At 48.7% G+C, this 23,324-nt stretch overlaps 2 protein-coding genes across 2 annotated transcripts in view; both read right to left on the bottom strand.

Moving 5' to 3' along the window:
- Positions 1–17,483, bottom strand: part of ENDOD1 (endonuclease domain containing 1) — a 29,673-nt gene extending 12,190 nt beyond the window's left edge. Inside the window, exon 1 of the mRNA XM_007191182.2 lies at positions 16,645–17,483. Within this exon, the coding sequence (XP_007191244.1) occupies positions 16,645–16,947 (303 nt within the window). The 5' untranslated portion in view covers positions 16,948–17,483. The remainder of the gene's footprint in view (positions 1–16,644) is intronic.
- Positions 17,484–20,429: 2,946 nt separating this feature from the next.
- Positions 20,430–22,194, bottom strand: LOC130708898 (lysine-specific demethylase 4D-like). Its single transcript, XM_057553299.1, has one exon. It carries the CDS (start codon positions 21,993–21,995, stop codon positions 20,430–20,432), a length of 1,566 nt encoding a protein of 521 aa, XP_057409282.1. The 5' UTR covers positions 21,996–22,194.
- Positions 22,195–23,324: the final 1,130 nt, after the last annotated feature.

The following is a 23,324-nucleotide window of genomic DNA, read 5'->3' as shown; positions in this document are numbered from 1 at the left end:
TCCCTGGAAGGTAAAAGATGATGTCCAAGGCTGGAGCCGAGGTCACCCGGAAATAAGGGGCAGTGGAGGGAAACTGGACAGGCTGATCTTTAGAGGAGACTACATTGACAGGCAGAAATATTTGATAGCAGCTGGAGATACAGAACTGGAGCTTGGGCACAAAGGCGAGGCTGGCCACAGAGGAGTAACAAAGGCTCAACCTGGTGCACACACTTTCTGGGGTCTGGGCACTGTGGTGTGACTCACATAAGATTTGCACTGCAGAGGACTTCCCTGGTGGTCCAGTGGGTAAGACTCCACGCTCCCAATGCAAGGGGCCTGGGTTCGATCCCTGGTCGGGGAACTAGATCCCGCATGACACAACTAAGAAGTCTGCATGCCGCAACTAAAAGATCCCATGTGGGACTTCCCTGGTGGCAGAGTGGTTAAGAATCCGCCTGCCCATGCAGGGGACACAGGTTCGAACCCTGGTCCAGGAAGATCCCACATTCCGTGGAGCAACCAAGCCCAAGAGCCACAACTACTGAGCCAGCGTGGCACAACTACTGAAGCCCGTGCCCCTAGAGCCCAAGAACCGTAACGAAGAGTAGCCCCCACTCACCGCAACTAGAGAAAGCCCGCACATAGCAACGAAGACCCAATGCAGCCAAAAAAAAAAAAAAAAAAAAAAAATCCCGTGTGCCTCAACAAAGATCCTGTGTGCCACAACTAAGACCTGGCACAGCCAAAATAAATAAATAGATTAAATAAATCTTAAAAAAAAAAAAAAAAAAGACTTGCACTGCAGTGCATGTAACCCCGTGGTGCCTTGTGGACAATGAGAAGTGAACCAATGGGTGCTTCTACTGATATTTTAATAGTTACGCATTTATGTTTAACGTGTTCTGGGAAGATATAACCAACATTTCCTACACATGGTTTCATGGATATGATTATTTAGGATAAGACTAAATTTATTTTCCAATAAGTTGATTTAAAGTCAATGCAAAGACCAAATTTCAAGTCAATAGTAGTATAGGTGGACTCTTGTGAAGCAGGTCTGCAAATGACTATCATTTAGAAAACACTGCACTGCTGCATCCCATTGGCTCTTCATACAACCCTACCGGGTAAGTATTATCATCATCTCCATTTTACACACGGGAAAACTAAAACTCAGGTAAGTGACAGCTACAAGCTCACCCAATTCATAAGTGGCACAGCCAAGCCTACGCCCAGCATCACAGAATCAAAAGCTCCTAGCCCTGCCCATGCCTCTAGGTGAGGAAGGGAGGCCAAAAGCCACAGGGAAGCCACGCTAGAGGATGGGGGAGAGGGGCGGGAGGGGATGAAGGGGCAACTGGGCAACTGATGGAGCCTAGGAGAATTAATCTTCTAGTGTCACATCAAAGTCAAGGGAGGACAAAGCTTCTCCTAGAGGAGGATCACAGTGTGTGGCACCTGCTCGGAGAGGAAAGGGAAGGATGGAGACAAAGCCTGAGGGCTTTGATGATTAAAGAGTCCTTAGTGAGGCTTCAAAGGGTGATTTCCACAGGGGGCTCAGGAAGGAAGACAGGCGGTGGAAGTGACTGGATATGGGCAAGAGGAGGCTGCAGACAGACCTCCGTTTGAGAAGTTTTTACATAAAGGCAGGAGAGGAACACAGCCTTAGCTGGAGAAGCAGGGCTTACAGGTTTAAGCAAAGATTGTCCTCCAGCCCCCCACCTGCAGCCAAGGAAGAGGGGGCATTGGGAGGGTGGGGCTACCTAGGTCTCCGTACAAGGGAGCACCTTGGGGCTTGAGAGCATCTCACGGGGACGATGACAAGGTGACGGGCTGGAGGGGCGGGGGGGGCAGTGAACAGAAGCCCCTGTCCCTGAGGGTTCCTGGGCTGTGAAATCCACGCACACCTCAGGGACCACTGTCACCTGGTACAGATTTGCCATGGGGGAACTGGTCACTGGTTGGGGCGCGGGGTGGGGGGGGGGTAAGGAGGAGATGCTGGGGACAGGGTCAGTGGTCTGCAGGACACAAACACGAAGCTTCGGCACTTGTCAGTGTCCGGATGGGACGGGGCCGAGGCTTGCAGGTGACAGCTAACGGCCCTGCTGATGTGAGGGGACTAAGCAAGTGCAGTGAGGAGCAAGGTTGGCTCGGGGCACGTGGGGACGGGGAGAGGACTGGGCGCGTTGTGCCAGCAGCTGGCAGGTGGAGGGGTCAGGGGTGGTCCTGCTGCTGCTGAGCGGCTGCCAGGAGTGTGGACAGTGCTGAGGATTGTGGAACGTGAGGGAACCATCCCGCTGGGCAGGCTGATCTCCAAAGACAAGGTGGGGAAGGGTCTGCCCTTTACACCAGTGAGCTAATTCCGACACATTGAAAGAATGATCTCCCTTGAGCTCCACAATAACCTACACGTGCACATAGGATGTCCTCCAATTTGCAGACGAGAAAAGAGGGGCTTCAGAGAAAACAGACTGTCCTCTAGTTCTGCTCCAGGCTTTCCCCCTGGGAAAGTTGGTCCTCGAGAAGGATGATCAAAATGGTGGTGAAACTTTGCACTGATTCGCCCTGGGAAGGGTGGAGTTTCCTTCCTCAGCAGAAGCTTAGGCTGAAGCTAGATAAGCACATGCTGGGAATGATTCAGACAAGATCCTGTGATGGGGGAGACCTAGTGAGCGCCTATCTAACTCTGTGGGGACAGAGAGGCTATTTCATTTGGGGTTTGTTTTATTTTTCAACAAGAGTTAAATCATTAGACAAGTTGAACAGTGGGTGTTCCAATTTTGTTTCTGCTGTGTGAACTATGATACACACACACACACACAGACATTAAAGAGTTGCTGTCATCCTGTTGCCCATCACCAGGTGGGTCAGAGGGCCCCCCCTTACAAGGAACTAAAACTGCAGCTGAAATCGGAACATCAGATAATCTTATCAGAGCTGGAGCTGGTCGCTGCAGACAGGCCCTCTGCACACTCCCACAAGTCAGAATGAACTAGATCTGAGGACCCACCAGGAAAAATACGCAGCTTGGGAAAGAGCTGCCTTTCAGAAAAGCAGCAGGAGGCCAGAGGGGCCACAAGAGCCACGGAAGGACGTCTGGGGAGGAATAAACCACCAGGCCTTTCAGCTCTCAGGAAAGGCATAAACAGAGTTCTGACCCACCCATTCAAGAAAAAAAAAAAAAAAATCCTCCCTGCTTGGCATCTAAACTATTCTTTATCCTCTTGGGAACAGAAACAGCTTTAGAAGAATTAGAAGGATGCTTTTTCCTTTTTTTTTTTTTTTTTTTAAGGAATGAGAAATGCAGGGCTTTCCATTTCCTGAACAGCCTTCCTCCCCCTGAATCACCCTTCCTCTGGGCTCCCCACGCTGCCCACACACCTCCCTGCCTTTGGGGAGGAGCAAGCATCTCCAGCTGTCCTTGTGCCGTGCACATCGTAGGCGCGCGGCACAGACAGCGTGGGGTGAACCGTGCAGAAGGGAGACAAAGGGCCTAAGAGTTCTCTCCTCCTAAGTCAGAAGGTGGTGGAACAGAGGAGGGAATGAAACGATGTTCCACTTCCATTTCAGACCTTCCTTTGTCTTCAGAATTTGAAAAAATAAAAATGAAAGAGGGGACGTTAAAAAAAAAAAATGCCCCAATCCTAAACTGGCACTGGGTACGGGCAAGGGAGGCCTGAGAAGAGGCCAGGGGGTGGCCTGGAGAGCAAATTCCAGTGGAACTCCTCCGGTTGCTCCTCCCTCCCGGGAGCCTGAGAAAGTGCGCCGGCGCCTTTAAGACCTCTCCAGACTTCCGGTACCTTCTCAAGTTACAACACCCCTGGTCATCTTCCTCTTTACTCACTGAAGCCAGTTTTCCATTCTGTGCTCTTGTTTTCTTTTCCAGAGCAATTATTCTTAGCATTTGACAATGTGTTACAGAATTCAAACAAGTCAGTTAAATTGAGACATCTCCATTTCTAATTTTTTCCACCTTCTGTGTTCAGAGATCAGAGGTTCTTAGAATCACCTGGAAGCTTTTAAAAGCTTGAGTGGGGGGGTTAGTGCTTGGAGATCAGCACGGGATTTTTTTAAAAAGTTTTCCATGTGATTCTAAATGGAGAATCCCTGGGCTGGATCCCTATCACATTCTCCTTTGTCTCTGGTGGAATTAAGCCCCTGCCTGGACAGCTATTACAAGAAATTAGTGATATTTCCTTAAATCTAGAGTTCTCCAAATTCAGTCTGTATTAGAAGCAACTTGGTCCCTGGTCGGAGAACTAAGATCTCTCATGCTGCGCAGCGCGGCCAAAAATTAAAAAAAAAAAAATCGTTTAAAAACGTAGATTTGTGTGCTTCACACCAGAGGTGTATTCTGTAGGCCTGGGGTGGGGCTCAAAAGTTCATTTTTTTTTTAATTTTTTATTTTTATTTATTTTATTTTTGGCTGTGTTGGGTCTTCGTTGGTGCGCACCGGCTTTTCTCTGGTTGCTGCGAGCGGGGGCTACTCTTCTTTGCGGTGCACGGGCTTCTCACTGCGGTGGCTTCTCTTGTTGCGGAGCACGGGCTCTAGGCACGCAGGCTTCAGTACTTGTGGCACACGGGCTCAGTAGTTGTGGCTCGCGGGCTTAGTTGCTCCGCGGCATGTGGGATCTTCCCGGACCAGGGCTCGAACCCGTGTCCCCTGCATTGGCACGTGGATTCTTAACCACTGCTCCACCAGGGAAGCCCCCAAAGTGCATTTTTAACCACCACCCCAAGTGATGCTGATGCAGGGGGTCCATGGACAGCAGCGAAACACAATTGCTTACTGCATCATTTCTGGTAGTGGCCCAGCTGGGCTTAATTTATTCACACGCTATTAATACTTTCCAAGAGATATTATCCACAAACCACAAGAGCTGGAATGATAATGCCAAGAAAGAGAATAAAGTACTATAGGGCCATTCGGATCCTCCACCCATCAGAGCAGCTAATATTCTGATCCCCAAAATGGATAAACATGAATTTCCTGCCTTATTCATATGTGAAGTGAGAAGTCTCTTTTTGCTTATTTATACTTTTGGGGTCATATCTCACTACTCTTTCTAATATCTTCAGTAGCATCCTATACTTCCGGGTTAAACGACAAACTAGCACAGTCATGACTCGCCCCACCCCCAATTTCTCCAACCTCCTCTCTCAAGTCTTCCCTTATATTCAACCAGAAAAGGACAATCCCTGTCCCCCAACTGAGTCAGTTACATGGTTGTGATGTAAATGCTGCCCTGCTTCCCTCTGTACTGCCGCCCATGTCAACACTGGTGGAGGGGGGCCTTCACCATTCCCCTCCGCTACTTATATCCTAGCTGGGTGCCCGGGCCCAGCTCCAACCTCACCGCTCGTGTGTTGGGTGGTCTCCTTTGGCCCCCCAGATCCACTCTCCACTCTCTCCTGTGCTCTGCTCTGTGTCCCAGGAGGCTGATTTCTAGGGACCACATCATCTGAGCTCTCTTGCCCTCTGGCTTCTGACTGGGGCAGCCAGTGGGAGGGGGGGAAGAGAGAGGATGTATTCCCTTGCTCTCTCCCCACCTGGTTGCTGTGGTCCTGGCTCTGGCTGAGTTCTTCTGCAGTCATAGCTCTCCCAGGCTCCCCACTGACCCCACAGGCCTGGGATGGTGACAGCTTCCTGCGATGGCTAGGCCCTGGGTACTTTACCATATCTTGTTGACTCCCTTAATTCTCTGCAAATAGTTTCTTCATTCAATTCTGTCAGTTAAACTACTCTGAGAGTTCCACCTGTTTCCTTCCCAGACCCTGGCTGATATAGCCTCAGTAAGACCCTTCCCAACACCCCAGCTCGCACAGTCCTAGGAGATCACACCCACCTCGGGGCCTTTTGTAGCATGAATTACACACATGGTTGGTACGCAGAATGGGTTCTGTTGAGTAGTGAGGGTCCCTTGAGTAGTCTAATCTGGCTGCCCACTCTGGGCTCTCCCAGCCAACCACCAGGTATGCCAACCCTGTCAGCCAATGCACCACATTCAACCCCTACTTCTGAATTAACCAAGTACTTCTGACACTATCTCTAAAAGAGTGGTATCTCTTAGCACATGACCCTCTCCTACCCACCTCCTTGCCAGGCATAACCAAGGGACAGCCAACCTGGTAGGGACAGCAGCCTACCAGATGTCTCTCTTGGGTTCTCGATCCAAGAAGCTCAAAGCCTGACAACAGTCAGGGTGTGAAGGTTGCTAGATGGGCGTTAGGACTGGCAGCCAGCCTGACCCATGGGAAAGCAGAAGAACTGGTTAAGAGAGAAAGGACAGAGGAGGGTGGGAGAAAGATCCTGAAGACTCTGTGGGACTGTTTGATTTCTAGAAGCTTCCCTGTTCTGGATCCTTTGAGGCCTGTTCCTGTGCCTGTGAATTTACCAGTGATCTCATACAACGGTCCTGCCCTTCACCCGAATAAGCCTGGGTAAGCTTATGATTCATGTATCAAAAAGCCTGAAACCTCAGGAGTCTTACTCTTATGAGAACCCAAGTGAATCGGGGCAGGGACTTTGCAGGCCAGGAACCAAACCATCTAGACACCTGGATTAAATCCCGGGCACAAAGGAAGAGACACGTGTGCCTTGGTTGCAGAAGATCTGGAACAGATCAGAGGGGCACCCCGGGAACTGAGAGAAGGCGCTTCTACTAAATTCTTCAACAGAGGAGAGTATCAGTGGGCAAAGGAACACAGAGGATAGTGCAGGAGCAGCTGAACTCAGAGAAAGTGGAGACCCGTCACAGGCAAGGCGGCAATGAAGCAGGAGTACGGGGGAAGTAAGGGCATTTCAGCAATAACACTGGGTCAGACCTAAGGGCACGGTAACCCTCATCCTGGTTGTCTCCAAGGCAGGCACGGGCTGGGAAGCAAAGGTTACTTATTCATTCCACATGCTTAACATACAGGTATTGAGAGTGTAGACACAACGCGGTCATACTGAGCCTCCCTAACTCGTCCATAGGGTAGGGATGATTTATGAGCTCCGGGCCACAGATGAGGAATGGGGCTCCTTGAGATTCAGTAACATTTCCAAGGTCAACCAGCTGGTAACTGACAGAGCTGGCACTCAGCCCAGTTTTGTCTCACTACAAAACCAATCTTCTTAACAGCTCTGTATGCCCAATCCTTGCCCCTTCAGGCCTAAGAGTCTGGTAGAGTTAGAGTTACTTAAACCACTTCTTATGCCTGATCTGCCTTCCCGACTAGTTAACAAGACACCTGAGGGCAGGGCACATATTTCTGGGCTCCTATTTCTGGGCTTAGACCCAAGAACTCAATAAATGGTTGTGATGCTGACGACAATAAAAACACTGATAAAAGGATCAACCAGCAGCCGAGGTCTGGGGACTCAGCCTTTGCAACGCTAACATTCTCCCCCTGCTGCCCAGGAATGAATAAAGGGATGAACAGATAATAAACAGGGTGAGCTTGTTTCTGCCATTGAAGATCCCTCTAATTACATGCCTACCTCTTTTTTTTTTTTAATTTTTAATTTATTATTTATTTATTATGTTTATTTTTGGCTGTGTTGAGTCTTCGTTTCTGTGCGAGGGCTTTCTCCAGTTGCGGCGAGTGGGGGCCACTCCTCATCGCGGTGCGCGGGCCTCTCACTATCGCGGCCTCTCCTGTTGCAGAGCACAGGCTCCAGACGCGCAGGCTCAGTAGTTGTGGCTCACGGGCCTAGTTGCTCTGCGGCATGTGGGATCCTCCCAGACCAGGGCTCGAACCCGCGTCCCCTGCATTGGCAGGCAGATTCTCAACCACTGCACCACCAGGGAAGCCCCATGCCTACCTCTTAAACCCCAATTCATTGACAGAGAAGAGAACAAATTGATGATAAACTCTTGTTACTGATTGGCTGTGACCACATGTATTACGTAAATGAGTGAGAGGAAACTCCTAGGCTCTGACTGGCCTGGAACAGGAGGCCCCAGGAGCAGAAGGGCATCCAATATGGAAGCAGAAAAGCAAGAGCAGTGACAAGCCTGGTCAAAGAGCTCCCTGGGTGCAGAACGGCAGCCTATGAGGTACCACTATCAACTCAATTATGCATCACTCTCATCTGAAAACTGGGGAAGGCGCATAGCCAATCTCCACACAAGATTGTAACTAACTTTAAGAGATGGCCCTTCTCCAAAGCCAACAGGCAAAATGTACCCTTCATCTTAAAGATCATTAGAGAAGGGGACTTGACAGCCCTTGGACCCATTTCCACAGCATCATAGCTCTCATGTCAGGAAATGGTTTATTTGCATCCAACCTCAACCCTCCTCAAGCTGTTGAAGCTTAAGACCTCTTGTGTTTAGCACAAAAGAGACAGCATCTGCTTCTCAATGTTGCGTCACATATATCCTCTGAGGCTAGTAAATCTGCCCCCAGGCAAAATCATTTCCATTTCTTTGACCTCTTCTCTTGGGTTTTGTGAGCTTTTCAAGTTCCTCTAAAGGTGAGACTACTTGGCAGCAGGGTTTAGTGACCCAACAGAACACCAGATTGGAAATGAGGAGATCTGTCAGCTCTGTCACTTACTGGCCTTGTGACTTCGGGCAGACCAGTGACTCCCCGGGCCCCTGTCTCTTCTATAAGAGGAGAAGGATAACAGGTCCTGTGCTCAGGAATGAGGGGAGGGGGAAGAAAGCAGGATTGTTTCAGGCCATCAGTCAGCTATACATGATACAGACTTGAAAGAAAAAGGTGATGAAATAGACTTTGCATTTCAAGTCCCCAGGCCTTCTATTTCTAGCGAAAATGCTTAATGAGACAAATTGTTTATGTTTCTGTGCAGATTTGCTCATCAAAAAGTGTGCTGACTGTTTGAGAGGCTCATTAGATGTGGCTTCACAGAGTCCAAAAGGGTGCTAAGCCTTGACTAGAATAAAGGATGTGAGAGTGCACATGTCTCTCTATATGTAATGGAAATTTCTGGAATGTTACGCACACACATACACCCATACACACAAACTGTGAAGACTGGCTATCTGTGAAAAGTGGATCTTTTTCTTTATATACTTCCAAAATGCTCAGAAGAATCTTTTTATCATAAGCACATATTACTTTTATAATCCTAAAAAAACCCTAAATATGATAAAGAACCGCCACCAGCACCCCATTAAAAAGGTTCATGGAAATTGTCCATAGGTCTAGATCTAAGGCTGCCATGCCATAACAGGAATAAGACTGCACAGCTTTCAAATTTCACTGCTGGTGTTCAACCCATATCTGCTGGATGCTCACAAGTCAACAACATTTATTAAGCACTTACTCAGTGCTGGCATCATGCTAGACCAGGAGTTGGCAAACTACAGCCTGTGCACCAAATCCGACCCACCACCTGTTTCATAAATAAAGTTTTCTTGGAACATAGCCACACCTACTCATTTATGCATTGTCTGCGGCTGCTTTTGTGCTAGAACAGCTGAGTTGAATAGTTGCAAAAGAGACCATATGGCCCAAAAGTCTAAACTATTTACTATTTGGCCCTTTACAGAAAAGGTTGCTGGCCAGTGCGTTAAGCAATGAGGATTCGATGGTGAGTATGATAGGCCTGAGCCCTGCCCTCATGGAACTTACAGTCTAATCGGGGGCACTCAATTAGTCACACAAACAAATGTATAATTGTACCACACTAGCAAAGAAAGGTGTGTTTGGTGCCACTAGAGAGTATTATGGGCAGTTGACCTAGGTGGGAATATCACGGAAGACAAAAAAGCCCAGCGGGTACAAAGGTCCTATGATGGGCGAGAACATAGAAATAAAAAACAACAAAAACAAAAACAAAATAGAAAGAAGCCAAAGTGGCCGGAGGTTAAGGCCTGGCAATGTGTGACGCCAGATAAGGCCGGGAGGGGAACGGGAGACCAACCACGCAGGACTCTGGAGACCCTGATAAGGACTTGTCTTTATCTGAAGAGAAATGGGGAGCCCTGAAGGGTTTCCAGTGAGGCCACTGGAGATACAATGAGATGAATGTTTTGAATTTCTCTGGCTTCCAGGTGAGAAAGGCTAAAGGAGACGCAGGTGGGATGGGTTCGCCAGTCAGGAAGCTGTTTTGCAGAGGCCTGGATGAAGATGGTCGCAGCTTGGACTTCAGGGTGCAGACGGTAGGGATTAGACGGGTGAAGTCTGTCAACTGAGGTGCAGAAGCAAGACCATCAACCATCCCAAATGGTCCACTTGGCTGTGAAGGAGGTGTCCAATGTTATCATGGGTTCCATGGTTCCAGATACAATAGAAATACCCAAGAATGACAAAAGACCTTTTTATGGTTCATAAACCCAGCTTTCCTTTCCCTGTGCTTCCGTGTGTCCTGAGGCTATGATGGATGCCCAGTCTTTCAGACACATAAACCGTGGCCATTTCCTTACATGGTCCCTGTTCAATCATGCATCCCGGGCAATTCAACCACCCCTAAAATGAAGGTGCAAGTCAACTGGAACATGTAATCTAATTTATGTTTTCAAATCCTACTTCATCCAACTATTTACTCTGCAAAAGGAGAATTACTCATATTTTCAGTTTTGATTAAAAATATTAAATGCCTGGGGCTTCCCTGGTGGCGCAGTGGTTGAGAATCTGCCTGCTAATGCAGGGGACACGGGTTCGAGCCCTGGTCTGGGAAGATCCCACATGCCGCGGAGCAACTAAGCCCGTGAGCCACAACTACTGAGCCTGCGCGTCTGGAGCCTGTGCTCCGCAACAAGAGAGGCCACGATAGCGAGAGGCCCGCGCACCGCGATGAAGATTGGCTCCCGCTTGCCGCAACTAGAGAAAGCCCTTGCACAGAAACGAAGACCCAACACAGCCAAAATTAAATAAATAAATTTTTTTAAAAACTGCAAATGAGTTTAAAAAATAAATAAATAAATATTAAATGCCCTCATTTGACCTCCTTTGAATGAGCCACACGTCTGTCAGGCACTGGGTAAATAAAAGCATGACTGGAATACTAAATGGTGCTTCTATTCTGGGTTCACCCTACGAGTTGGTTTCTTTTTTATTTCTCCTTCCTTTCAGTGGCCAAATAGATATGTCAGCAGGCAACGAATTATTGCTACCATAGTTGTCAAGTTCTACTAACCAAAAGGGTACGTGACCACTCAGGAGACAAGATACACAACATGAAGGAAAAACATTTTTGAACCAACAGGAATTCTAGGAGCAAGATCAGATCACTGGCAGTGAAAGCTACTGGCAAACGGGAGGACTTATTTTCTCATATTTCCACTTGTAGAACTGACAGTTTAAAAGGAAGCGGAATTAAAACCCAACGAATAAAATCTTTATTCCTCAAGGAAAGCTCCATTCAATCACCATGAGCTATAACTGAGATTTCCAGAATGGTGTGTTAGAAGCCAAGCCAGACATCATCCAAAGAACTGGATTAGTTCAGTAAAATAAAAATATGATAATAAATCAGTCAATTTGGAATCCGGAGAGAAAGTACTGACATTGTCAGTGGAAAGCAGCATGGTACAGCAGAAAGAGAGCTAAGAGCTCTGGAGTGGGACAGCCATAAGCTCCAATCCAGACTTTGCCATGTAGCAGCTGTGTGACCTTGGATAAGTTATTTAACGACGCTGAACCTCAGTTTCCTAAACTATAAACCATGGGTCATAGGACCTAGAGCTGTTCTGTGAATGAGTTAATTTGTGAAGATCCTTGCACATAGTAAGGGATCAGTAAATGACAGTTCCTTTCCTGGATTGTCCAAATTTAAGTCTGGACTGAAAGAATGGTGCACAGCTCCATCACCACTAGACTGTTCCAGGACAAAACATCACTAAAATGTTTTGCCGATACAGGGCAAGTACCCTAACTTGCTCCTGAGAGAAATATGTGCTCTGACTTGTCCTACGACTGTTGGGAAAGAGAAATGGAGTAGAAATTAAGATTTCCATATAAAAGATGAGAATTGAAGTCCTATGACCATTAATGCAGTGGATCCATGGGAAGTCAAAGATCTCCATGGTTCATCAAAATTGCTCCGGACTAGGAGCAACTAGTCATGAGTTCAAATCCAAGCTGTGTGGCCTTGGGCACAACAATTAACCTCTCTGAGCCAGTTTCCTCATTTCTACAATGAAGAGAATAAGATCTACCTCACAGTATTTTTGTAAGATTAAAGAAGTATAAGCAGAATATAAAACCAGTTCCTTCCAATATTCACGTTTACAAAATGACAGGGTCTTGAGGACTTCCCTGGCGGTCCAGTGGTTAAGACTCTGCACTCCCACTGCAGAGGGCACGGGTTTGATCCCTGGTCGGGATACTAAGATCCCACATGCCGCGTGGCATGGCCAAAAAAAAAAAATTGTTTTTTTTAAATGACAGGGTCTTATACGTTGGCTTCTAGCGTGAATAGACAACATCCTTTGCAAAGGCATCACTAGTACCTTATCTAAAAATTCTTCCATTAAACGGAAATGAGCTGAGCAATTAAAAAGTTTGAGGCTCCCTGTACTAAACCAGAACCCAGTTCCCAATTTTGACTGCAAACCCTCCGGACCATCTCTGTCCTGCTAATAGGGACACACTGTCTCATCTCTTTCTTGCCTTCTCCCCATTCTCAATTTAAAGGTGACCACATTCCACATAAAACCCACAACATCCCCTCTGTCTTCTCTGTTTCCTTTTTTTAAAATTTTTTTTTTGATGTGGACCATTTTTAAAGTCTTGATTGAATTTGTTACAATATTGCTTCTGTTTTATGTTTTGGTTTTTTGGTCAGGAGGCATGTGGGATCTTAGCTCCCCGACCAGGGATCGAACCTGCACCCCCCGCACTGGAAGGCAAAGTCTTAACCACTGGACCTCCAGGGAAGTCCCTCTGCTTCCTTTTAAAGTTCCCATTATGTCCTTCAGAAGGCCCCTCAGATGAGGGATCCTGTCATCTGATGCTAAAGAGATCGAAATCGTCTGGGGTAGTTCCAAAGGCCGGAGCTAGAACAGGTGGGGTGGATTTAGAGGAAGGTTCCAGCTCTGCATATGGAATACGTTTGGAACAGTGACTGCTGGCTAGCTGAGAAGCAAGCTTCTAAAGCAGGCAGCTCTCCACCAAGAAAGCTCAAGCAGAATATCTCACCCACTGCTGCCTGATTGAACCTCCGAACATCAAATGATTTTATTCAACACTTACTGAGTGCTTTCTATGTCCTAGGCACTAGAAATGCAAGCCCTCAGTCTCTCCGCTGGAGAGACGGACCCACAAGCAGGTAGTTATAAAACAATGTGGTAAGTACAAAAATAGAGAAATTACAGGGAACACTGTGGGGTGGACCTAACTCAGGAAGTGGACCTCACTCAGGTGGGCTGTTCTTTCTGGAGGAGGTGACACCTCAGCAGCCTTAAAGGATGGAGTAGGGAGGCAGTGAGGGGCAAGAGGGGGGCAGTGTAGAAAGGGCATTTGGGGCAAAAGGAATCAGCATGAGCAAAGGGACAAATGTGACCAACAGAATGGTTTATGAGAGGCACTCCAGGCAGCTAGATAATGCTAGAACAGTACATGAGGGTGGGGAGGGGTGGGAGACAGGCCGGAGCTACAGACAGGAGCCAGGGCACGGGGCCCTTGTAAACTGCATTCTGTAGGGTGGAATTCTGGGTCCCTGTGTTTTTAAGCACAAGAGTGCTTAAAACACCCTAAAGCTTTTAAGCACGAGTGACTAAGTTTCTATCATCTTCGATTTAGGAGGTTTTCGGTTGTTGTTTTTTTTTTTCCCAAAGGGAAACTGCAGGACAGCCTTGCGAGCTGCTGAATTGAGCTTCAGAAGCCTCAGGGTCAGAACAGCCCTACCTGATTAACTACCGAAGGCAAGCACCCAGCTCCTTTGGTCCCCTGCCTCTTCCTCCTCTATCTGCTGGGGCTCTTGGTAACACTAACCTCCTAAAGAGGTGATGTGGGCACAAGGTGACTCAGCACTACAGAGTGCTTGGAAGCAGCCAGAAGTCCACGCTGAGCCCTGAGCATCTTTCTGCAGTGGGCACACTGGCTGGGAGGCAGGCCTCAGGGGGGCAGGTTTGCTGCAGTGTGCTCCAGAGCCTGCCAGCATGGCAATCTGGCGGCTTCTCCCCCCTCTCTCCTTCCTTGCCTCCTTCCTAATAGCCCCTGGCTCCTGGCTGACTTGACTGGACACGGGTGGGGAGGGACGGGCAGCACAAGGCTGTCTTGCAGAGAAAAGCATCCTTCTAGCTGTGCTCAGCCACTGGACCCTGCCCACCTCCCCAGTCGGGAACTCGGGCTTCCTGTGCTTTTCTGAACCACTGCACCTCTCACCTCTCAAGCTGCCATTTGGAATTATTCCCTCCCACCCCACCAGCTCCTTCCTCCTTCCCCATCCTATTTTACCTCTCCAGTCCTATCCCTCATTACCAGGGCCCACGGTCTCCACTGCCTACGTGAAGGTTCTGTCCATTTCCTCTCTGCTGAATGAGTCATGCTCCTTTGGGCTCCTTCAGTAACTGCATAAATGGCTCTGCTCCACCCCCCTGCCCCAAATCTTCCTTGATCACTCCTCCGTATCCGACCCCTCCCTTCCATCACTCCTCTTTATTTTGAGCACTTGAGTCATCTACTCACTGAGTCATCTCACTTGTACTGGTTTAACTGCTCCAACCACGCCCCACACACTAATCCCTGACTCGGCCATGCCGTTTCTCACACAGCATGTCCCCTCTGCTGGGAATGTCTTCGTCCTTGTCTCCCTTCTGAACTCCGCCTCATCCTTCCAGGCAAAGCACAAATGTCACCCTGACCCAAAGGCTTACCCCGTCACCTCCAAGATGGATTAAATCTAATAAGACTTCTTCTACCTTTTTAAACTGAGGATGTTTTGCTTATGTCATAATAACAGCTAGGACCGATATGCCAGGCACGAGAACCTTATATGGAGTAATTCATTCAATCCTCAAAATCACCCTGTTATTACCTCTAAGTCAACCAGCCCAAGGTTACAGCAAGTCAGTGGAAGAACTGAGGCTTAAACCCCCGCAGCGTGGCTCTAATCAGAGGTGTTGCCACCTCTTCACCCAGCAGACCAGGAAGCCTTTGAGTCCCAGAGCTCCACTCTGTTCCCCTGGCACCCCAAGTGCCTGGCACACAGTGGGTGACTACTAAATGTGGTAGTTCTGGATTTAACTGAAATTTGTTCAGCATGCATCCCACGTCTTCCTCACATGTATGTTCTGTCTCCCCAAGCCATCCATGAGATCCTCGGTGAGAAAGGACCAGGTCATCTATTTTCCTCACAGGTCTGCAATCACATGCATACTGGGGAACTGGGGGAAACACAGAGAGCTCTAGGGGTGCAGATGGGGGCAAACTAACCTTAGGTTAATATATGCCTTAAGTGTGTATACTTTACAAAGGCTTTTTCACATGCCTGATCTCATAGGTCCTGACATCAACAGGCTGTGGGGAAGGTAAAGAGACAGAGGTGCAGATGGCCTGAGATCTGGTCAAGGTCTTAGAGCCAGAAATAACTGAATGATATTATAGAAATTACAACCCAGGGCTCTGAATAAAACAGCTGAAAGCCAGTCCCCTGCTCACAATGCCTAGGCAGCTGTGGCCATCAAGAATGGGCAGGCTGATGTAAGTCAACTATACTTCAATTAAAAAAAGTACAACAAAAAAAGATCAAGGTCAACCAGTTCTAAAAAAAAAAAAAAAAAGAATGGGTGGGCTGAGTGTTCAGCTCCTCCCCCAGATCGGGTGTCCTTGGTTGCTGGGAAAGGGGAGCCTGGCAAGGTGTTCTCCACGGGAGGCTGGCTGAGCAGACCTAGGGCAGGGTGTGTGAAGGCAGGTTCAGCAGGACCTCTGGGAGCCTCTTGGAGTGTTTGGTCACTCTCACCAGACAGAACAGAAAACCCTGAGAGATGACACGATTTCCAAGTGGTCTAATAATGTAGATATGAAGAGCCAGGAGAAACAGGTTTGTTCTTCCCATGAGTAGGAGGTAGTCAATGTCCCTACTATTTGTAACTATCCCATCGCATTTCTAAAAATCCATACCTTTATTTCATTGTCCTAACCCAACATTAACTTCAGATCGAATTTACTCAATGTCCTGTGCAGAAGGGAAGGCTTTTCAGGCTCAGGTGGCCTCTGCAGAAGAAAAGCTTTTCCCTAGTAGGAAGGGCAGTGAACTTCTTGCCAAAAGACCTGCCCCATCTTTATGCCAGTCTCATCGCCCCGCTGAGCCTTGATCTCCACTTCTGTAAAATGGGCATGAAAATGCCCACTCACCCACCCATCCCACAGAATTGTGGCAACGACCTGTGAGCTCCCAGCCTAGGCGTCCCGAAGATCTGAGTGGTCTCTTGGGTCTCCGTCTCACAGTCCTCATTATTCAGGAAGTGAATGAGACACTGCAGATGTCTACTCTGAAGTGCAGAGAGAACCACCTCCCACTGGGGGCCTCGGAGCCCTGAGGCTTAAACGAAGGCTCGCAGATCTCCCAGCTCTGGCCGTGGCTTTGACAGGGGACGAGGCGGTCTGTAACTCCGGGGGCGCGGTGGGGCGGGTGGAAACCCGGGTTTCCCGACCCTGGCACCGAAGGCTGGGGCTGCCCTTCCCCGCCCTACCGCTCACGGTGGCTGCAAAGAGCCCTGGGAGGCCAGCCCAAAGGCCGGGCTTGGGAAGCGCCTCGCTTACCTGCGGCTCCACCAGCCAGCGCTGCTCGGCGGCGCCCAGGGGCGCGGGGCGCGCGGCGCGGAACGCCGAGTACACGGGGATACGGTCCCGGGTGCTGTACAGGGTGGCGAAGCGCTCGGCGCCCTCGGAGCGCTGACAGATCTTCACGTGGGCAGCGGCCGCCAGCCCCGCGGGCGGGGTCCCGGCGTAGAAGAATCGGTCGCATTCGCCGAAGCCGGCTTCCTGCTCGCGCACGAGCCGGCCCTCCAACAGCCCGGCCAGAGCGAGGAGGCCGCCCAGCGCCAAGCAGCGCGCGGGGCCCATGGCGCGTCTGCGGGCCGGGCCGGGAGAGCGCGAGGCCGCCGAGCGGGGCCGCGGCGGAGTCGGAAGCCGGGGGCGGCGCGGCTGAGCTAGCGCTCTGCGGGCCGGGCTGGGCGGCCCCGGAGACGGGGGCGGGTCCGCGTCCCGAGGCCGCGCCTCCCTCGCACCCTCCTCCCTGAAGATGGCTGCGCAGGCCCGGGGCCGGGCGCGGGGATGCGCCCGGACTTGCACCGCCTGGTTTCTGCAGTCTGCGGTCGGAGGCTCGGGGACGCGCGCTCCCAAGACTAAAAGGTATGAACCGGGTCGGCTTAATCGGAGGAAACGGGAAAGAACCGTCCCCGGGGCTGGGAGCCTAGAAGCCTCCTGCGCCAGCGCGCCCCAGGGATCCTCAAGGATGCAAAGAGGCGGAGTGAGATGCCCTCAGAACTGTGGCTCTTTGGGTCTGATGGGCAGGGAGACCCAGTGACATCCGACGGAAATCAGTCTTCCCCTTCCCAACGAAATGCTCATCCGCCAATACACGGACAGAACTTTGATGAAGTTTCAGCAGATCAGAAGCCAGGAGACCCAAGTTAAAAATCCTCTTCTAGGAAATTCCTAACCTAGGGAAATAGGACAGCTCTTGTGGTTTACTTGGTACTGCGAGGCTTAGAATCAAAACCAAAACCAAGAAAGAAACGAGACCGGCCAACATCACTGGTTGGTAGGTTGGTTGATTCATTATTTCTTTCTTGAGTGCCTATGGGCCAACATGGGTTCGGCGACTGGGTACAGTGGTAAACAAGAATAGGGTCCCTGCGGTCCTGCAGACGAAACCTAGTGGGAAAGCTTGTCGTTAATCAAAGAAGCAGGCTATTAAAGGAATAATGACACACACTGAACGTGGAGCTGTGAGAACCTGCCCTTCTGGGGATTCAGAGTTGTTTGGCTGAAGAATGTTGTCTGGACTGAGACCAAGAGGTTGACATGAACTAGGCAAAGAGGAAAGCAGCATGTGCTAAGGGGTCTCCCTGCAGAAGGGAACGTGATATGTTGGGGGAATTTAAGGAAGGTGGGTGTGGGTAGAGAACAGAGACCTGGGAGAAGATTATGAGAAATAGGGCTGAAGGAGGCGGGAGACACAGAATTCCAGGGATCATAGGCTACAGGCCATCAAACATTTTTCAGCAGGACCCGGACCCTATTGAGAAAACAAGCTTCATGTAATAATCCTTATGCTTAAAATTGACATTGCAATCTAGTATTTCTGTTGTGTTCTATTTTGTTCCCCTTTAAAAAACATGCTGCTGGTAACCCACAAAGTTGTTTCTATGACCCACTAATGACTCATGTCCTGCAGTTTGGAAAGATATATTAAATAACTCATGTTGAGGCTTTTGATCTTTCAATGGGCGAGACACAATCACATTTGCTTTCTGGGCAGAAATGGGCAGACTGGAGTGGCCCAGAATGAATGAAGAAAAACATGTATAAAGATCCAGATGAGAGATGGTAGCTTGGAGTGGGGTGGTGGTTGAGACAGCAGCAGAGTGCCTCCTAGGGTGCCTTCACTCACATCTTCTTATTTAATCTTACTTCCTCAGTGTGCCACGTGGGGAACTGGACCAGAGCGTTCAGATGCTTGTCCAAGATGGCATAATCAGTGAGTCCTGAGCCAGATTTGAGCTAGGCCCGTCTGCTTCCTAAGCCTGGCCTTTCCTCTAAGTCACAGCAAATCCATGAGGGGAGCCTATAAAATAGGAGAGAAATTGTCAGAAGAGCACATTCTGGAGCCTAAGAACCAATTCCTTGGAGGCTTCAATACCTGAAAAGGTTGACTATGTTTGGCCCCTGAAATGAAACCTAAATTTATTTCTTAATTAAAAAAAAAAAACAACAAGACACATACAGTGTGATGTCACAGTAACAACTAGACTTTGAGTCACATGTTCCTTCTGCATCCAAACTATCATTTTCAATTTCCAAACTTTATTCTGAGTTTGGCCACTTCTGTGCATCTTCAACACTATGGCCTAAATCAGTAACCATCAATTCTCACCTGTATTACTTAGATGTTCTAACTACTTCTCCTGCCCCCAAGGGGTTCACAGAACAATTAAGGTAATTAGTTAAATATGCAGATTATATCATGTCAAGTGCTGTTTTAAACTTCCAATGCCTTCTCATTTCAAGTTGAAAAAAACTCAGATATTTAACATGAGCTACAAGGTCCTACATACCCTGGACCCTGCCTCACCCTTCTCTATGCCCCAGACACAAATGAGCTTCCTCTCTATCCACACAAAAACACCAAGCTCTATGTTAGGGCTGTTACACTTGCTGTTTCATCCAAGTGGAAATCAGCTCTGGACCTTCCTTCTTGTCATTTGGGACTCAGAAAGGTCTCCTGCTCTACGAAGTATTCCCTGCCCACCGGAACCACACTGCCCATTCTGCACTAGCATCCCCTTTAATCTCTTCACAGAACATATGCCCACTTGAAATTGTCTTGTTCCTTTATTTGTGGATTGGTTTATTGGGATGTGTCAATGACTTAACGATGTGAAATATACATACAGCATTGAGAAGGCAGTGGAGACTTGCAGAGAAGATTTTCACATGCTGGTACTTTTTGTCCTATGTTTGCTCATCCCTCCTAGCAACTTGGATCAGCCAAGTGCCAGGTGATTCCCACCAAGTCATCCTTCAGATAGGGCTGCAAATCAAATCCCCCAACCCAGCCAGCCAGCTGGAACCCAACAATCAACCCCAAACTCACTCACCAACATCACACAAGGCAACAAGCTCATAAAAATAAGTTTTGCTTGAAATGTTTTGATATAATTATTAAGAAAAGTGCAGAAAAAACGACCACCTCTCAGTTGACTGAATGAACAACACAAAAAATAAAGTCAGATTTTAACATTCTGGTTATCTTTAGTATATTTAATAAAGTCAGATTTTAACATTCTGGTTACCATACTGGCAGAGAACACATTTTCAATACATCAAAGACTCAGAAAGATTATCAATTATTATCTTACTCTCTACTGACCTAATTGGTCAAAAGGGCCTAGTTTGGCAAGAAAAGCAGAAAGGGAAGGGGGAAGAAGAAAAGGAGAGAGACTGGAGAGTAATCAAAGCCCAGGGTTCTTTATAAGTTCAGCAGCATCCAGAGCTGGCCCACAGGATGGGAGTGTGAGGTAGATTGGGCTCTGGCGACCTCAGCAGGACCTAGTTCCCAGAGCCACTAGAGTGTCCAGTGCATGAAACCTCAGTTTGTGACACAGGAGTTAGCAGTGTCCAAAGATAACAGGGTCTGGAAGAAGAACAAACTTTGGAGAATTTGGTAAACACCACGGACCCAGCACGTCCAGCGGCAGCACAGGAGGCACTCTCACGCAAGACTAGTGACCTGCAAATACCCAAAGCTCTGAAATGGAAATATGACCAGTCTCAAAGGATCCCCACGCAGGAGCAGTGGGGTAGAAAGGCATCCCCTGGGCTTAGGGGACAGGGCCACAACCACAGCCAGAAGCCGTGGCGGGATGCTGGAGCCCAGGGCTGAGCGGGGCGGCGCTGTCCGGCGAGGGTGCATCCACAGGCAGGGGCTGAGCCTCTGGGTCCAGAGCTGTGTGTAACGAAAGCCTCCTCTTAGCCCTGGCAGGAGCAGCTGGCTCCTCAGTGCCCTGTTCCCAAGGACGACGACGAGGGCCACATCTTCCAGCTGGGTGGCGATCCGGGGCAGATGGACCTGGGGTCGGCGGCTGGGTCGGGCCGGGCTCCCCGGAGGTGCTGGTGGCCATATCCCTGAACTGGGCGGCAGAGCAAGAACCCCGGGCCGGCGAGGGGCGCCGGGACACAGCACGCACAGGGACACGGTGGCGGGCCCCACCGCCCGCGGCTACAGCCCTACGGGGGCGCAGAGCGCAGCGGGGCGGGTGGTGCCTCGTGGCGAGAGAGGCTCCCAGGGACGCGCGGACCTCCCTCCAGGCGTTCAGGACCTGGCTGTCCAGTGCCGTGGGCTCTGTGTGGTCCACCACGGTCCGGTCCTGCCCGCGTTTCCACAGCTCGTAGCGCTCCGGTTGCAGGATGCGCACGAAGGCGTCCATGGAGAAGGCGACCCGGGCCTCCCCGCAGCTGCACTGCGAGGCCACTTTGCCATAATCGATCCAGCGCGGGGAGGCGAAATTGATGGCTTCCGCGCAGTTGAAGCCATGGTTGAAGCCAGAGTGGTAGCCATAGGGAAAGGTCACCATGAACTCTCCAGCCTCCTGAGTGACCCGATCGAAGGGGATGCCGTTGTCCTTGAGGACCGTGGGCGAGATGAGAGCCACCTTGTGCCGCAGGAAGGCCTCACAGCCCCGCGCGCTGCCCGGGAACAGCTCCCTGGCCAGGCGTTCCAGGCGCCGGCCGTGCTCCGGGGGCACCGCGTACCACGTCTTGGGCTCCCCGAAGTGCAGGTAGTTGATGCTGTAAAGGTCCATGTCCTCCGTGTGCCAGGCGAAGGCGGTCTTCCACATGCCGAAGTACAGGAAGGGGGTGTTGACGCCTTCGATGACCACTCCGCACTCCTGCTCCAGCAGGTCCTGAATGGTTCCCAGGTGTCCAAGGTTCCACTGCTCCGTGTTTTGATCGAATAAGGAGCCACTGACGTCCGCACCATATACTGGTGAATCATAGAGGCGTGTTTTCCAATATTTTCGCTCCAGCTCTTTAAAATCAAAGTGTGCTGGAGTCCGGTATTTTTCACTATTTGCTAAGTGGTGGTACTCACCCACGGTCATGGCTTTCTTCTTTTTGTGGTATTGAGTAAACACACCTGCCTGCCCAGAAGTCACCTGCTGGAGGGGAGCGGCTATCAAGATGTCATTGATATCATCATAGGTCTGTCTGGCTTTCCAGTCCTTGGGTGGAATGATCTTCGCCACGCCTGCTCGGTGTGCACCTTGGGATTCCATATAAGCGATGTATTTATCGAAATCATTAAACTCTTCTTTGGTTGGATGAAATACCATTATTCTACAACTTGGGTTCTGGGCCCTGTTGGAGTTAGACTTCATAGCTTTCATTAATAAGCAGGAAACTCCCAAGTTTTGATTTATGTTCTGGATAGGTGAAGATGCTGGAAAACACTACTTTTTCAAAAATGGGTTGGAGTATATCAGCAGGAACCCGCAGTAGACTTTAATGCAATGAGTTGATAATATTTCGTAGGCTTGCTGATTCTCCAGGGGACTCCACGCTGGGCAGAAGCCTTGGTCAGCACTGATGCCGGCTGAGCCTGCAAGTCTGTGATATCCTTGGTTGACACTTGGCTCTGTCCTCTTGAGATCTAGTGAATCACCCAGCCCTGGCTGGGTATCCCAAATGCAGTGTCTTCAGGGCAGTATTGAACAAAAAACCTAAAAAGAAAAAGAATAGAGACAGGTTGAAAACTAATTTTTGGAAATATTTACTCGGGAACTACAGAGAAAACACCACCATGGACTATAATTGCATATTCAAATAAAGGCTAAAATTTCATAAGATTGACAACACAAGAAATGGTGTTGTTGTGAACAATGGAAATTCTTGTACTCCAGTAAGGAGAATGGAAATCGTTACATTCACTTTGAAAAACTATTTAGACAGTATCCACTAAAATTGAACTTACCCATGTGCTATGATTCATGCCTAGGATATGTGTATGTCTGTGCAACGAAAGTCAAGTCCAAGAATGTTCAGAACAACATGATTTCAGTAGCCAAACACTGGAAACAACTCAAATGCCAGTCAACATTAGAAAGGATAAGTACATTGTAGTATATTCATAAAATGGAATACAATACAGAAATGAAGATAAACAAGAACTAAATGAAAATATAAAAATAATTCTACAAACATAATACTGAGCAAAATTATACAGTCTCAAAAGAATACCAATTCTCTGCTTCTATTTATATAAAAATAAAAAGGAGGCAACGTAATCTATGTTAGAAGTCAGAGTAGTGGTTTCCTTTGTGAAAGAGAGAGCTTGTGAGTGGGGGTGTGAGGAAGTGTCTAGAATAATGAGAATATTCTATTCTGAACCCAGGTGCTGCTTACACAGCCATCAGAATGGCTCACTGACATAATTCATCAAGTTATGATGATTTTCTCAAATTTCTGTGAAATAAATTTGTTTAAATGTATTTAAATTATTTAGATAAATTTTAAAATATGGTTTAGGGTGAAAAGCATTAAAGGAGACATATCATTCATTGTACCAAAAGGAAAAGGAAGAGTGATTAAAAATATATCAACTAAACATTCAATTGAAAAAGCTACAAAATAGAAGAAGAGAAAGAAGGGGTAAGAGTAAAAAAAATAACAAAGAATAAAGACAAAATTAATGAAAGAAAGCACATACAAGACAGAAC

This window comes from Balaenoptera acutorostrata, chromosome 9, assembly GCF_949987535.1.
Source record: "Balaenoptera acutorostrata chromosome 9, mBalAcu1.1, whole genome shotgun sequence".
Lineage (NCBI taxonomy): Eukaryota > Metazoa > Chordata > Mammalia > Artiodactyla > Balaenopteridae > Balaenoptera > Balaenoptera acutorostrata.
This window is presented reverse-complemented; position numbering and strand designations above follow the sequence as displayed.

Coding starts and splice junctions, on each gene's coding strand:
- LOC130708898 (XM_057553299.1), bottom strand. CDS start 21,995: ATGAAAGCTATGAAGTCTAACTCCAACAGGGCCCAGAACCCAAGTTGT.